The 16,044-nt window shown below is 52.9% G+C and overlaps 1 protein-coding gene across 1 annotated transcript in view; it reads left to right on the top strand.

The window, feature by feature from the left end:
- Nucleotides 1–16,044, top strand: part of GSG1L (GSG1 like) — a gene marked incomplete at its 5' end in the record, with an annotated part of 250,765 nt that extends 234,721 nt beyond the window's left edge. The window contains 2 exons of the mRNA XM_040266633.1: nucleotides 255–325; nucleotides 15,465–16,044. Coding sequence (XP_040122567.1) covers nucleotides 255–325; nucleotides 15,465–15,562 — 169 coding nt within the window. The remainder of the gene's footprint in view (nucleotides 1–254; nucleotides 326–15,464) is intronic.

Raw genomic sequence — 16,044 nt, 5'->3', positions numbered from 1 at the left:
TCTGCCTCCAGTTTATCAGCTGGATGGCACCCGATCGGTCACGTCACCTTTCGATACCTCAGTTTCTTCATCAGTCAAATGGAGGAATGATGCCCATCTCACAGGGCCATGGGAAGGATCCCACGGGGCGATGGTGCCAAGTTGCTTTGCCACGTGTTCTCCGGGGGGGAGGGGCTACACTTTTCCAGGTCCTGGGTCTCTGCCAGCTCAGCCTGATCTTTCTTACGCCAGCTTTTGGCTTCTTTTCTTTCCAGGATGGAGAAGGGGGACGGGCACGAGGAGGAGGACTTTCGCTTGGATTGCCGCCACGAGAGATACCCCGCCCGTAAGTGGCCTCAGCTGCAGGAGCTGGCGCTGCGGATTCGTAGGCTGTCTGAGAAGAGAGGACCCTGGAGACGGGCCAGCCCGACCTCCCCTGCATTTCCCCCTAGACACACGCTGTAGAGGGTGAAACTGAGGCCGTGGGCAAGCGGAGCAAGTCTTCTGCGTGCAGCAGCCACAGCCCTTGCAATGGGGTTGCAATGCTAAGGAAGCAAGAGGAACACTGTGTACCTTAAAGACAGGCAGGGGAGCCGCAATTCCATGCAGGCCGGGTTCACCATGGGCCTGAAGGGACAGGAGCTCTGGGGTGGAACTAGCCAAATCAGGGGAGTCCCAGGTCCCAAGATCTGTTTGAGCCGTGAATGCTCCCGGAAGCTCAGAAGGCTTCACTATATAGGACAGACTCTAGGGCTCCTGTGCAGAAAACAAATGTCAGAAAGCAAAAGAGAGGGCAAAAGAGGAAGGCTTTGCTCTGGACAGAAAAGAAAGGAGCTGATACAAGATTAAAGGGGCAGAGTCTCATCTGAGCCTGCTGCTTGCCCACATTGTGCTCCCTGCCCACCCCACTCTGTACTAAGGACTTTTTATGCCTGATCTCCTGTTCTTGCTGACCACCAACCCCGACAGCCAGGATTATTATCCATACTTTGCAGAAAGGAGGGCTCAGAGAGGCGGAGCCACTTGCCAAAGGTCACACAGCTTAGCTAGTCAGTGGCAGGACTGTTAGAGCAGATGCTCATATGTCTCAGACCTGTTAGGAGACTACAAGTGCCTCCCAGCTGCTTGTATCTGTATCTCTGTGCCTGGGGGCTTGTTCCACCTCTACCCACAGAAGGCAGGAAGTGCACAAGGAGGCTGGCACATAGACACCCCGGCTCCCTCGCCCCTTGAGTAGGATCGCCTGGAGGTATGTGATTTGCAGGATTACCTAAGTGTTACCAGTCTAGGGGCTTCCCGGTGGCTCAGTGGTAAAGAATCCACCTACCAGTGCACGAGACGAAGGAGACACAAGTTCTGTCCCTGGCTCGGAAAGATCCCCTGAAGGGGCAATTCTTGCCTAGGAAATTTCATGGACAGGGGATCCTGGCCGGCTGCAGTCCATGGGGGTCACAGAGGGTCGGACACGACTGAGCGTCTAACACACAGCACCCTGCCTAGCAGCCGCCTGGGCTGGCCGCCTGCCCTCCCTGGGCCACGCTCCTCCTCTGCCAAGTCTGGCGGCACCTCTGAGGTGTCTCCCCTTTGCTCTGATTCCTATCTCAGGGTCTGCTTCTGGGGAGCCTGAACAAGATGGCAGAAATTTAAACTCAGGTCTGTCTGACCGCACCCTCTGTGATCCTAGTAACTGAGTGAGGAATGGCTCCGATGGGAGAAAGCAGTCGGAGGCAGGTGAAGGAGCCTAGGAGGAGACTTGGTTGGGGAGGAGGAGAGGGTCTGGTCTCCATGCTGAAGGAAGAGGCTCCTGGGGGAAGCACCAGTCCAGGAAGGTGGTCAGAATGCTAACTGCTTGCCTGAGGAACTGGAGTGTGCGGTGGGCACATATACTGTGGTTTCATGTCAGGTGTCAGGATGGAGGGCTTCCTGGAGGAAGAGGTCAGGAACCAGGGCACGGAGGTGGCTGGGAAGTGTTATCTCCTCTGATAACAGAGGAGAGCAGGAAACACATGCTAGGGATGGGCTGAGAGCCCTGGCATGTTCCAGAGCCCCACCCCAGAGCACCACCGACTCCCTGCTTGGACCTAGCATCGCCCCCTCCCAGGGGGGCCCTGCAGAGCAGGCAGGAAGCCCTGGGTGGAAAGAGGTCGTGGGGCTTGTTTTGGGGGCAGCTGGGGAGAAAGGAGGAGGAAAGGCCAGATCCCTGAGGCCTGAGGATGGAAGAAAGAGCTGAAGGAGTGTCTGGCCCTGAATGCAAGCCCTGGGATGGAGGGTGGGGACAGCCAGGCTCAGGGGAGCCACGGAAGCCTGCACCTGCAGCCCAGCCCCGGCACCCACTTCACCTCCCAAGCATCAGATGCATTCCCCGGGCCAACAGCCCATGGAGAATTCCTTCTTTTGTGCCCCCAACAAACACTGAGCTGTGCAGGCCCTCCATCTTGGCACTAGAGATACAATCAGGAGCCAGATCAGACAAAGCCCCTGCCTGTGAGGCAGGGAGAGAATCAAGTGAGATGTGAACTCAGGAACAAATAAGACGATCTCAAGAGCTAAGGAATGTGATGATAAGGCGGGATCCAGGAGACCCCCTTAGAGCCATCTCTTTGAGGAGCAGCTGGAATGGAGACTTAAGGAGTGAGAAGGAGTCAGCCAAAGAGCCTTCTGGGCAGAGGGGCGGCAGGTGCCAAGTCCCCAGGGCAGGGACAGCCAGCCCTGGAGGCCTCGTGGCTGGGGTGGGGAGAGCAATGGGGAGGTGGGAATGGATGGCAGGCAGGGGGATGGGGCTGGGGGACCCAGGAGGTGGGACCATGCGAAGGAGTTGGCTCTGAAGTGGGGAGCCCAGGGGCATTTTGAGCAGGGAAGAGACGTACCCAGGTTATTTTTTTTTTTTAGTATTTATTTTTTTATTTGGCTGCACCTTACCTTATTTTGGCACATGGGATCTTAAGTTGCAGACTCTTAGTTGTGTCCTGAGGGCTGTTAGTGGCAGCATGTAGAGTCTAGTTCCCTCACCAGGGATTGAACCCAGTTCCCCAGCATTGGGAAATGAGTCTGAGCTAGTGGGCCACCTGGGAAGCCCCTTACCCAGGTTATTTATCTGTATCTACATCATCTTTATCCATACCCATATCTACCCGTCCTCATTCTATCCATCTGCACTGTGGGAAAAAGGATGGAAGGGGAGGAAGAGAGAGACCAGGAGAACAGCTTAGACGCCGTCGCCATCATCCCAGGAGTGATGGTGGCCTGACCTGCGGCAGCAGAGATAAAAGTGGGCGAATTCAAAAACCTTTTGCTGGAAGGGTTGTCAGAGTGCCTGTTTGTGTTCCTCCAGAGCAGATCCCGAGATGAAGATTCAACAGCAAGTGCCTTATGTGGGGCATCCCAGAAAATGCAAATAGGCGCCGGGCAGGCAGGCTCAGCTGGGAAAGGCTGGTGGCAAGTGAAAGTCACCTTCCGAGTGGTCATCAGCAGAGCCTCCGCTGGAGGACTCGGGGAGCCAGGGCAGAGCACGTGGTCCGAGTTATCCCCCCAGCCATGACAGCAACTGTCCTTGGGCATTGTGTGAGGGCTGCTGGAGTGGGGTGGGGTGGGGTGCATGAACCTCCTGGGGTGGATTGGAGGAAGTCTCCACAGGAGGTGAGCAACATGCTTCACTTGGGGGCAGGGGGTGCCTACAACATCAGCTTGTCTGATTGGAGGTGACGGACGGGCCAGGAACCTAGGATATGCTCGGAAGTTTCAAGTCAGCCATCAAGGGTCAGATGTCACCCACTGATGGAAACGGAGAGGATGAGTTTGAGGGGGATGCAATGATATGGCATCTGTGTCAAGTTTTAGGGGTGTGTAGGGTTGAGGTGGGCTGCAGTCCATGGGGTCGCTGAGCGTTGGACACGACTCAGTGACTTCACTTTCACTTTTCACTTTCATGCACTGGAGAAGGAAATGGCAACCCACTCCAGTGTTCTTGCCTGGAGAATCCCAGGGACGGGGGAGCCTGGTGGGCTGCCATCTACGGGGTCGCACAGAGTCGGACACGACTGAAGCGACTTAGCAGCAGGGTTGAGAACAGAGACAGTTGAAGCTAGGGGACTGCTGAGATGGTCTAGAATCGTGTAGGGTGGGGAAAGAAGCCACGAGGTCCTAACACCCTGGGGCTCAAAGAGAACCATGAAAGGGCTTCTCTGGTAGTCCGGTGGTTAAAACTCTGGGCTTCCTATGCAGGGGCTGTAGGTTTGATCCCTGGCTGGGGGACGCCCACGTGCTGTGTGGTATGGCCAATTAATAAATAAAATAAAATCACTGTAAAAAATTAGGTAGCTTTTCAAAAGAGAATGAGAAGCAGGGAAGCTGGTGGAGAAGGGGCTGTGGCTCCCAGAGGTTTGTCAAATCCCAGCTTCTTGGGGAAGAAAGGAACCATGGACCCCACAGTGCCTCTGCCAGGGGTGCCTTTCATCAGGCAGCCAAGCTAGTGGGTTGGCTGTCTTTCCCCTGGGACCAGTGGAGGCTCTGGGGACTCAGAGTTCAAGCAGTGAGGTAGAGAAAGAGCCGGTCTGCTGTTGGAGCTGAGGGCAGGGGCAGCAGAGCGTGGGCAGGATGCTGGCCGGAGGGCCCTGGTAACTGGCATTGTCCTGAAGTGGGCTGTCTGTGGCCACGTGAGAGTCATTGATTCACTCACGCATTCCACGAATCTTTGCTAAAGATGCTTCTCTGGGCTGGGCGTTGCATGCTGGGCTCTGGAACATGGAGATGAAGAAGGCGGGTCTGGGCCCGGGAGCTCCCAAAGCACTGCTGTATTGCTGGCCAGAGCTACCATGGGGTCAGCACAGCTGCTGTGGCAGCAGAGGCCAGGTGCCTCACCCTGCTGAGGGAGGGAGGGGTGGAGAAGAGGAAAGAGAGGGCTGCTTAGTCTCCGGGTGTTTCAGCTTGGTTGAATTCTACAGCTGTAATGATACCTGGACTTAATGAGGAAAACAGCCAAGCGGAAGAGCTCCGTCAGCCCCACCAGGTCTGATGACAACATTTCACCCTTGTGGATGCTCTGAGGACTTTACGTTGATCCTCTCCCTCTCATCTAACCCTAAACGTATGTAAGAGTTGGATCATAAAAAAAGCTGAGCGCTGAAGAATTGATGCTTTTGAACTGTAGTGTTGGAGAAGACTCTTGAGAGTCCCTTGGACTGCAAGGAGATCAAACCAGTCCATCCTAAAGGAAATCAGTCCTGAGTGTTCATTGGAAGGATTGATGTTGAAGCTGAAGCTCCAATACTTTGGCTACCTGATGCGAAGAACTGACTCACTGGAAAACACCCTGATTCTGGGAAGATTGAAGGCAGGAGGAGAAGGGGGTGACAGAGGGTGAGTTGGTTGGATGGCATCACCGACTCAATGGACGTGAGTTTGAGCAAGCTCCAGGAGTTGGTGATGAACAGGGAAGCCTGGCATGCTGTAGTCCATGGGGTCACAAACAGTCAGACACGATTGAGCTACTGAACTGAACTTAACAGATAGACCCTTTTTACAGACAGGGAAAGTGAGGCCCAGGGAGGTTATGGTTGTGTCAAGAAGTGGACGTGTGCCCAGCCTGTCTGGTTCCAGAGCCCATACCCCGAGTCATCAGGGATGGGCTGCCACGTGTCAGTCAGTGGCTCCACATGTCAGGCATACCCCATGCATACCCCAAGCAGCCTTTGTGGGTGCAAGGCCCAGCCACAATGGACTGGGTCCTCACAGGGGTCATGGGCTAGAGAGCAGCCTGATACCACCATCCAGGGAAATGACACCATCTGCAGAATGCGGCCTCTTAGCCGCTGGTGGAGTTTGGGCCAAGAAAATGTTTTGGAAAGGCCTGGACCCGTTTTGCAATATTTCTGTGCTGAGCAACTATTCAGATCTGGTGGTGGACTGACTCCCCGGCAGGAGGCACGGGGGAGAAGAAGTGCCAGGGAGCCCGCGTTATTAAACACTTACCGAGTGCAGGTTCTGCTGAGCACTTCACAGCCGCTGGCACAGCCCTGGGAAGGAGGGGTGGCTGTTCTTACTGTATAGACGGCTAGACGGAGACTCTGAGGTGTGGATTGACTTTGTCAAGATTTCTGGTGGGATCTCTGGGCAGGATGGCTCAGCTTGGCATGTAACTCTTTCCCTTTATCTTGGGAACCAGGCTGTTCCTGCTCTGGCCCCCAAACTCCTCACCTCATCTCTTCCCTCTCCCCTGCTCAGGCGGCTGAGACATGGCCTTTCTCTTTCTAGAACAAGCAAAACGCGTTGCCCGGCCCCCCACCCCAGGACCTTTGCACATGTTCTTTTCACCACCTGGAATGCTCTTCCTCTAAATCTTTGCTTGGCTGGCTTTGTCTTCTCTTTAATCTCAGTTGAAGGCCACTTCCTCAGAGAAGCTCCCCTAACCTGCACCAGCTTCCCCTGTCCACATCGTATCACTCGTGTCTTCTTCACTGTGTCTGTACCTCTCTGAAATTATATTTACACACCTGGTTTTGGTTTTGTTGCCTTTCTCCGCTGGGTTCCATGAGATTAGGCACCCTGTCTCTTCTTAATTAATAATTTATCTATGAATTAATATTCATATTAATTAATAATATAATAATGTGTGTGTGCTCAGTCGCTTCAGTTGTGTCCAACTTATTGTGGACACACATTGGCCTGTGGCCTGCAAGGCTCCTCTGTTCATGCTGTCCTCCAGGCAAGAATACTGGAGTGGGTTGCCATGCCCTCCTCCAGGGGCTCTTCCCAACCCAGGGATCAAACCTGCCTCTCCTGTGTCTCCTGTATTGCAGGCAGATTCTTTACCCACTGAGCCACCTGGGAAGCCCAATATATAACAATATAAGTAATTAATTTACCATTTCTTTTTGGCTGTGCTGGGTCTTTGTTGCTGCGCACAAGCTTTCTCTAGGTGTGGCGAGCAGAGGCTACTCTCTAATTGCGTTGTGCAGGCTTCTCTTTGCGATGGCTTCTCTTGTTGCAGAGCACAAACTCTAGGTGCACGGGCTTCGGTATTTGCAGCTCAAGGGCTCTAGAGCACAGGCGCAGTAGTTGTGGCACATGGGCTTATTTGCCCCGAGGCATGTGGCAACTTCGCAGACCAGGGATTGAACCCGTGTCCTTTGCATTGGCAGGTAGATTCTTAATCACTGGACCACCAGGGAAATCCTAGGCACCTTATCTTCTGTTTTGTTCACACCTGTATCCTGAGAGCCTGGAACAGTGCATGGCACACAGTAGGTGCTGAATTACTGCTTTAAACTTCTCATTTTCTCGCACTGTATCCCGCTTGAGAACTCACTTTTATATAAACAGTTATGTGAACTTTTGCTTTTCTTAACTGTTCTAAAAGTTGCTATTTTTTTTCTGGGGCTACTATGATATAGATTCTGCCACATTTTTTTTTTTCTGAGCAAAGTGGTTTTGAAACCTACCTCTGGGGCTCTGCAGTGCCACCAGCTAGCTCAGGAGCTCCTCAGATGTGACACTTCATGGAGGCGATGCTGCCATATGGGCCAGGTGTTTGCGTCTTCCTTTTAGGGGCAACTGGGGTTTGCAGCTGATTGCAGCTGTCAAGTTCAATGCCCGAGACAACTTCTGACTTTGCCAGGTGTGTCTGCGAGGCTGGGCTGGCTGAGAGGCTGTCACTCGCCGGGTACAGAGGTGGCTTCTGAGAGCTCTGTCTAGACGTGTCTCTGCCGCCGCTGCCCTCAGAATAGCAGAGGGAATTTCAAGGAAGGCTTTTCTGGGCTCGGAGCAACTTGGCATTTTTATTAGATCAAAATCAGATCCAATGTAGTACTGCCTGAGTTGGCTTCCTTGATTAAAATGGAAACAGACAATATTTCTGAAATAAATATCAATGCCAACTTGCTGGGCACACAGCTTGCAGATTTCTGAGACCCTGGCACTGAGGTGGAGAGAGCCAAGCCAATGTCAGTATCAGAATCCCCTGGAAGGCTCCTTGAAACGTGGATTTCCCAGTCCCACCCCAGAGTTTCTGGCTTCTTGGAATGCAGATTCCTGGGCCCCACTGGAGTTTCCAGCTGAGGAGGGTGGAGCCTGGGATCCTGCATTTCCAGGGCTGCTGCTTCTGCTGCTCCATGGACCAGACTCTGAGCAACACTTGGCCCCGGGCTCCCGCCAGGAGGGAGTCTTCATTTTGTCACCCACTAGGCTTCCCTGGTGGCTCAGATGGTAAAGAATCTCTGCAATGCAGGAGACCCATGTTCGATCCCTGGGTTGGGAAGATTCCCTGGAGAAGGGCATGGCAACCCACTCCAGTATTCTTGCCTGGAGAACCCCATGGACAGAGGAGCCTGGCAGGCTACAGTTCATTGTGTTGCAGAGTCGAACATGAGTGAAAGGACTATCACTCACTCACTCACTGGGCTGTTCAGCAGCTTCTGGGTGGAAATTGCTGCTTCTGGGGTCACGTCTCTTCCCATCCATCCCCCAAAGACACAACCTGAATCATTCTTCTTCACCCCCTCCCAGCCCAAACCCTCCAATGAGAGCATCCTTGGTGGGGTGGGTGTCAGGCCTGTACCGACTCCTCCCGGACATTCCCCCAGAAGCCTTCTCCCGCCATCCCACCCCTGCTTCTTTCAGTCACTCAGCACGCTCGGACTCCTTCTCTGCTAACTCCCTCCCCACTGGAATGGAAATGTCAGGAGGACGGGGACCTTGTCACCACATTCGTGCCTGGAACAGGGTTGGTCCTCAGGACCTTTCTAGTGAATGGTCCAGCTCACTTCATCCTCATAAATTCCTTGGATTTTGAGCAACAATGTTATTTTTCTTGCCTCACAAGTCTGGGTGACTCCAAGCTCAAGCTGGAGTTCTTCTTTACGTCCATTTTTGCCCCCCTTAGTTTGGGACAGGCCAGGAATCTGCATCGGGTAAGTCTGATGACTCAGAAGAAACCCCAGGTACAGGAGGAACCCTGTACTCCCTGGAGGGCTGTCGCTTCCACCTGGCACCCAGCATCTTTGCAGTTGCAGCCCTCTGCTCCGTATCCCTCCAGCCCTGTGTGCCGGGCTTTCCAGCCTTACAGACCATCTTGCCTTCCTCCAGCCACCATCGCTATGCTTTTCACGCCTCCAAAAAGCCTCATTTACCTGCCAACAACCTATTTCACACTCTGTTCCTTCTGCCTGAAGTGACCTGCTCCCTGCCTCCATTTGGCCAAAAAAAAAAAAAAAAAAAAAACCAAAAACCCTACCAGTGGAATTCTGAGCTTCATGGGGCTTTCCAAGTCTAGCTCAGATGTCCAGGAGTAGCTAGCAATCAACCCCCTCTCCAGTCCCAACAGAGGAGGTTGTGTTCACCTCTGCATTTCCCTGCCCTGCCATTTGAATAGATGAGGGAGAGGTTTACAGTGGTTACAAGCCCAGCCTCTAGAGTGAAGCTGCTTAGGTTCAGATTCCAGCGGTCAAACCTCAAGGATGTAACCTATCTGGACCTGGGTTTCATCTGTATGATGGGCATAGTGATGGCACCTAACTTCCATTTCTGAGGATTGCATGAGTCAATGAACACAGGGCACAGTGAGTGGCTCCCTGGCACAGTGAGAACTGGAGGAATGTTCTCTCCTGTCATCTCTCTCTCTTTTTAAATTTATTTCTGGCTGCACTGGGTCTTCGTTGCTTCACTTGGGTTTTTCTCTGTTTGTGGTGAGCAGGAGCTGCTTTCTAGTTGCGGGGCACAGGCTTCTCATTGCAGTGGCTTCTCTTGTTGCAAAGCACAGGCTCCAGAGCTCGGGCTCAGTAGCTGTGTTACATGGGCTTAATTGCTCCTCAGCATGTGGGATCTTCCCAGACCAGGAATCAAACCTGTGTCCCCTGCACTGGCAGATGGAGTCTTATCCACTGTACCACCAGGGCGGTCCTGCTTTTGTCATCTCTTCCCCCTCACTAGGCTGTGAGCATTCAGAGGACAGGTCTGCCTCTCACTCCCGCCTCCAGACCCAGCACCCAGTGGGGAGGCTGACACAGAGTAGGTGCTCAACAAACAAGGAAACAAAGGAATCAGTGGCTCTGGGGAGAGGTGGCAGGTCCTGTGGACTCAGCCTGATCCCAAGTGTGGAAAAGAGATGAAGAGAATGTTCTGACCAGAAACAGTCAGTCCCCAGAAGATAGACTCGAATGAAGAGAGGGATGGAATTCCATTTGATCTCCTAGGACAAGCCGCTTCCAAAGCAGACCGGAAAACCCAGCCTTCCTCCGCCAGCAGGAATCCCACACAAACCTGCTCTTCTTCCCTAGTCCTCCATCGTTTATTCTTTCAGCAAATCTATGGTCTCAGCACTGTGTGTGAAATTGTGCTGGGTGCTGGGGACACGGTGATGAATAAAAGCAGAGCTAGTCTGTGTCCTTGTGTTGTATACAGCCTAGAAAAGGAAAGTGGAAGGAAACAAGTGAACAGATATTACCAAATATGATAGAGTCTCAGAAGCACCCTCAGGTTAGAGATTGACAGAGCAGGGTTGACTTGGAGAAGCAGTCAGGGTGGCCGTGGAAGAGGAGTGATAACATCACTATCTGGAAGGATATCCAAAGCCAAACAGCTCAGTGCCAACCTTGATCCATCTCCCTATCTCTCTCCCACATCCTATCTGTCTGGAGGTAAGAGTTCCAGATTGGGCAGCTGGTACAGTAGGCTCTGGATATGACCCATGAGTCCTGGGGAAAGTAAGTCAGCACCTTGGACAGCGGGTGGCACAGTCCATATGGCTCTTCTGTATCAGGCGCAGTTCCTTTGGGGTCAAGAATGCCAACACCAGACATCTCCCCACCCTCACTGATCCCTTTACCACCTTCAGAGCACCTTGGACAAGTCACTTCCCCTCTGACTGTCCCCATTTCCCTATCTACACATTGGTGATGCTATTCTTGGTCTCAAAGGACCCTTCCAACCCAATGAATTTGTTTTGGAACAGTGATTGCAATTTCATACATTTCAACAGAGCTAAGAGCTGATCTCTTGGGATCTCAGTGCCTTGGGGAATTTCGAGATGGTGATTCCCCACTGAGGGATTGAGATGTTAGGACTGGAAGAGACCAAATGTTTTAAAAAGTTCATGTTTGATATCTCGACTAAAAAGAGAAGATAAACTTCTGAGAACCTCCTATGGGTTGACTGCTATGCTGGGAGGTTCCAAGGGGATTTAAAACACAGTACTTGTGGCCAACCATCTGGGTGAGGCCTTGGACAAATCTCTTCCTACCTATGGACCTTGGCTTGCTCATCTGTGAAGAAAGGTGGCTGAACCTCAACCCCTTCTATCCTGAGCATTTTGTTATTTTTACATCTCTCTGAGGTTGCATAATGGAGGGCTTCTAGCAGGGGGCTTGCTGGGTCTGCTGATGCCTTTACAACTAACATCCATTTGCAGCCCCAGAGAGGTGAAGCCACTTGTCAAAAGTCAAACAGCTTAAAAAAACAAAACAAAACAAAACAAAGTCGCTCAGCTTGTTATTGGTGGAGCCTCGATTTGAACCTTTGATGATCGGACTCCAAGTATGGTTCACCCCTGCCCCACAAGCCTGTACCCAAAAGAGGAGAGAGGCAGAGTTAAGAGCATCTCAAATGTACAGAGAAAATGTCCATTTTATCCAGGAAGATGGGAGGAGCCTAGGCCTCCAGTGTAGGGATCACTGCACCCTCCTCCTGAGTGGTTTCTTCATTTGTCAGCTCAGGACTTGCTCTGGGCCCAGCCAGCTGCTGGGGGCTGTAGGCTCCAGGATGGAGCAGACTCAGTCCCCACCAGCACTGAGTCTCCCCCAGTTAGTGGCAGAGATCTTGCCAACAGAAAGTGACAGTCACAGGGAGAGAAAAACGTGCAGCATGGTGTACGGGTGCAGAGGTCCATGGAATGCTTTGCAGAGGAGGGAGCATTTGGGTGAGGACCCAGGGTCTCAACAGCCAGAGGACAGCAGGAAGGAGCACATGGCCCAGGGACCAGAATGTGCAAAGCCATGGAACAGAGTCAGGCCAGGGAGCAGTCAGAGGTCAGAAATGGCTCCTGTGCGCTGAGTCCAGCCTGAGAGATGCTGCTTGGCCCACAGGTGATTTTAAATGGTTTAAAAGCCTTGTGTGCATGCTAAGTCGTTTCAGTCGTGTTCGACTTTTTGCGACCCTATGGACTGCAGCCCACCAGGCTCCTCTGTCCATGGGATTCTCCAGGCAGGAATACTCGAGTGGGTTGCCATGCCCTCCTCCAGGGGATCTTCCCAGCCCAGGGGGAAGAAACTGTGACTTCTGTTACAGGCAGATTCTTTACCGCTGAGCCAGCAGGAAGCCCTTGAAAAGCCCTTTAAAATCACTTAGAAGCCAGGAGATTTGATTTCAAAATCCAGATTGTCAGTTTCTCTGAGCGTTTTGGAAGATCGGAGCTCACATTCCCTGGGGCAACAGTTGGCCAGAGCTAAGGAAAGGCTGCTTCTGACTGCTTCACCCTGTTATGTCATTGGTTTGAGCCCAGTAGACATGTTAAGGTGGGATTCCCTGATCTGTATGTAACATACGGCTTCCCCCCGCCCCGGCTGGTGACTGACCGCAATGTAAAGGGCCGCAGAGAAGGGAAGTGAGTGGGGAGTCATGGTAGACCAGTGGGGTGCATGGTGAGGACAGGGCTCCTCCCACTGTAAATGGCTCTAGACCCCGAGCTTCTCCTGGGATCCAGGGAACAGGAAGCTTGATTTTTGTTTTGGCCTCACCGTGTGGCTTGCAGCCCTGAGCAAGGGTGCAGAGCTCTGACCACTGGACAGCCAGAGAATCCCCTGTATTTGATTTTTTTTTAAATATGTATTTATTTACTTTGGGCTGCATCAGGTCTTGGCCGCAGCATGTGGGATCTTCCGGTTGCGGTGCTCAGGTTTCTCTCCAGTTGTGGCTTGGGCTCCAGGCTGCATGGGCTCTGCCGTTTACTTGCTCAGTCGTCTCCAACTCTTTGTGACCATATGGGCTGCAGCCCGCCAGGCTCCTCTGTCCATGGGATTCTCCAGGCAAGAATACTGGAGAGGATTTCCATGCCCTGCTCCTGGGGATCTTCCCGACCCAGGGCTCGAACCCCGGTCTCCTGCTTGTGGGAAGCAGGCTTAGTTGTCCTGCGGCACATGAGATCTCAATTCCTTGGCCAAGGATCGAACCCACGTCCCCACACTGGAACCCACACTGGAAGGCAAATTCTTAAGACCAGCAAGGAAGTCCTAGGAAGCCTGATTTTGACTCAAAGAAGGATAAGGATCATGGCCCCTCCTTTCCCTTAAAAACACATGATCACTTTCTGTTCCATCAAACTCTCCAAGGTTCTGCTAGTTGGCAACGGTAAGAGCAACTACAATAATTTCTAAATACTCATTTAGAAAAACAATCAAACCTTTCTGTACACCAAATATTTGCTTTTCGATAAAAAAAAAATCCCAACACCTATATCTTGGCAGCAAGCACTTTCAAAGAATGCAACTGTTTCAGCGACTGGGGCCAAAACAAATGTTTTTCCTAAGGCCAAATGATTCCAGAATGTTTGCCGAATGTTTGCCAAATGTTTCCCACCCCTTTTAAAAAATCTAGTAAAATTAGCAAAGCGCCAACATTAAAGAATATTAAAAATAGAAGAAAAGCCAAAGAGGGGTGGAAATGACGTGTGCACACTCGCCGGCATTGGTACAATCTTCCTCATCTTTGCCTGTTCCCTTCCTGCCTTTGTTATGAGGAAGAATCTCCCAGTAGTCAGAGCTGCTTTGGGGATGTAGGAAGAATAATGAGCTTCCCATCCTTAGAGGTGTGCAAGCAAGAATTCTTGGCTTTAGCAGGAATTTCTACCTCAAGGGGCTTGCTCTGAGGGATGTCTGACTCTAAAGGATGAGAAGTTATCTGAGCAGAACACATTTAAAAAAATGCTGAAGTTTGGAATCAAGAAGAAATTAATTCAACCCAGCAGCAGTGTAGCTGTGAATCCTAAGGCAGCTGCTTATGCTGGCTGAGCCTCAGTTTCCTCATCTGTAAAATGGGTTCAGGCTTTTGAGGACAGAACCTAGCATGGTGTGTGGACTATACGTGCTCTGTTGCTGTTAGTTTTCTTCCTCGCCCTTCACACCCATCCCACTCACCATTCCAGGCAGTCTCTCCTCCCCATGTTCCTTTTTGTTCTCATCTTTCTGGTTCCAAGGAGTCACCATGGAATGTTCTCCAGGGACTGAGTCATCTCTCTCCTGGGCTAATGGTCTCATAGAGACAGGGCTGGTGGAGCACCATTCAGGGTGGGTGCTCTTAAGAGAAGGAGACCCCTGAGGCCAGAGAGAGGATGTCTGGAGGGCTTCCTGTAGGAGGAGCGATTTGAGCTGGGCTTTGAGGGTTCAGTTTGATAGTAGGTACAAGGACATTTTAAGCAGGTCCCAACTTGGAGATGGAAATGGTCTGGTGTGTTAGGAAGACAAGAAGGTGGTACTTGGATGAAGGCAGGGGAGCGAGCTTCTGAGAATCAAGAAAAAAGGAAGAGTGAGCGTGCACGTTGGATCAGCTGAGCCTCCCAGCCCCTTGGCTTGCCCAGGCGGAGCAGAGGCTGTGGTCATAGAGGCTGCCCCCTGCCTTGGCCCAGGGGGCAGTCAGGGCTGGCTTTGGGATGTCCACACACTCGCTCGCTCAAGTAAGCATCAAGTAAGGGTCAAGTAAGGTCAGGGCTCTGGAGTCATCTCTACTATTCTCCTAACCCTCCCATAGTGCCTTGAGCACACTGGGAGCATGCAGTGAACCCCAGGGCAGCCTGATGGGGTCGGGGGGTGGTGGGAGACAGGGGAAGCCTTTGGGTGGGTGAAGGGTGGAAAGAGCGTGGGTGGATGGCTTGAGGGGTGGGTGAAGTGAGGGCAGGTGGGTGTGCAGCGTTGGTGGTCGGGCAGTGGGCAATAGTTGGATGAGAATGTCTGTGAATTAAGGGCTGGAGACTTGACGTGTGAGTGCGGATGTGTTGGCAGGTTGGGAAGCAGACAAGTAAGTGGGTGAGGTGAAAAGTGGCCAGGTGGGTGGATGGGTAGGTGTTTTGGGTGGTGGGTAGGTGTGTGTGTGGAGAGCAGGGCTGGTGGGAGTGTTCTGGGCTGTGGCGAGGATGGATGGGATGTTGGCGGGTGTGTGATGTGTGGACAGGTGGGAGATGCTTGACTGGGTATTAAGGCTTGGGGAGTCATCGTGGGGATAGTATGTGAGCGGAGTGGTGGGTATATTGGTGGGTTGGTGAGTGGATGGCAGTGGGTGTTGGCAGGTGGATGTCTAGGTGTTGGTGGACTGGTGGGCAGAGAGTGGGTGATGGGGGTGTGGCAGAGACGGAGAGTTGGGTAAGTGGATGATGAGATGCTGAATGGAAGAGTGAGTAGGTGGAGAGTTGCATGTGGGTGGACCGATGGGTGGACGGGGAGTGGGAGGGGCGGTGGGGCATGGGTGGAGGAAGGCAGCCATCAGCACTGACCACCCTGTCCCCTTGGCAGGACACCAGCCACACGTGGGCGATTCCTGGCCCCGGAGCTCTGCACACGAGGCAGCAGAGCTGAACCGCCAGTGCTGGGTCCTGGGGCACTGGGTGTGACCGTGAAGAGCCTGGTTCCAGACCTCGGGCTATCACCAGCACCAGCCCCCTGCCGAAGGATCACTGGTCTGGCACCTTTGGAACCTGGCCTGTGTGCTGTGAACTCAGCCAGCCGGCGTGGGAGACACGTGGGCTGCCCTGCCCATGGCTGCCTGGGGCTCAGTGTCCTGGAATTGGGGCCAGGGCACCTGAGGGGCTGCAAAGGGCTGCACAGTGAGACTTGGGGACAGCCACTCCTGCCTCCTGCCTCCGTCGTGTGCAGAGCCCTGCTGGGTGCAGCTGGGATGCCGAGAAGGACACGGACCATGGCCGCTAAAAGGCTGGGACCCACGAGCCAGCCAGGAGGTCTCGGAGGTCCCCTGCAGGGGACAGGGAATGAGTGGGGCTTCCTGAAAGAGAGGCCGTGGCCTTGGCCCCGCAGGGGGGGAGGGTCCCACTGCAGGCACACAGCAGGGACTCAATAAATGCTTGTTGGATCTGTT

Source organism: Oryx dammah, unplaced genomic scaffold (genome assembly GCF_014754425.2).
Source record: "Oryx dammah isolate SB20612 unplaced genomic scaffold, SCBI_Odam_1.1 HiC_scaffold_2, whole genome shotgun sequence".
Lineage (NCBI taxonomy): Eukaryota > Metazoa > Chordata > Mammalia > Artiodactyla > Bovidae > Oryx > Oryx dammah.
The sequence above is the reverse complement of the archived record's forward strand: the minus strand, read 5'-3'. Positions and strand labels throughout refer to the sequence as shown.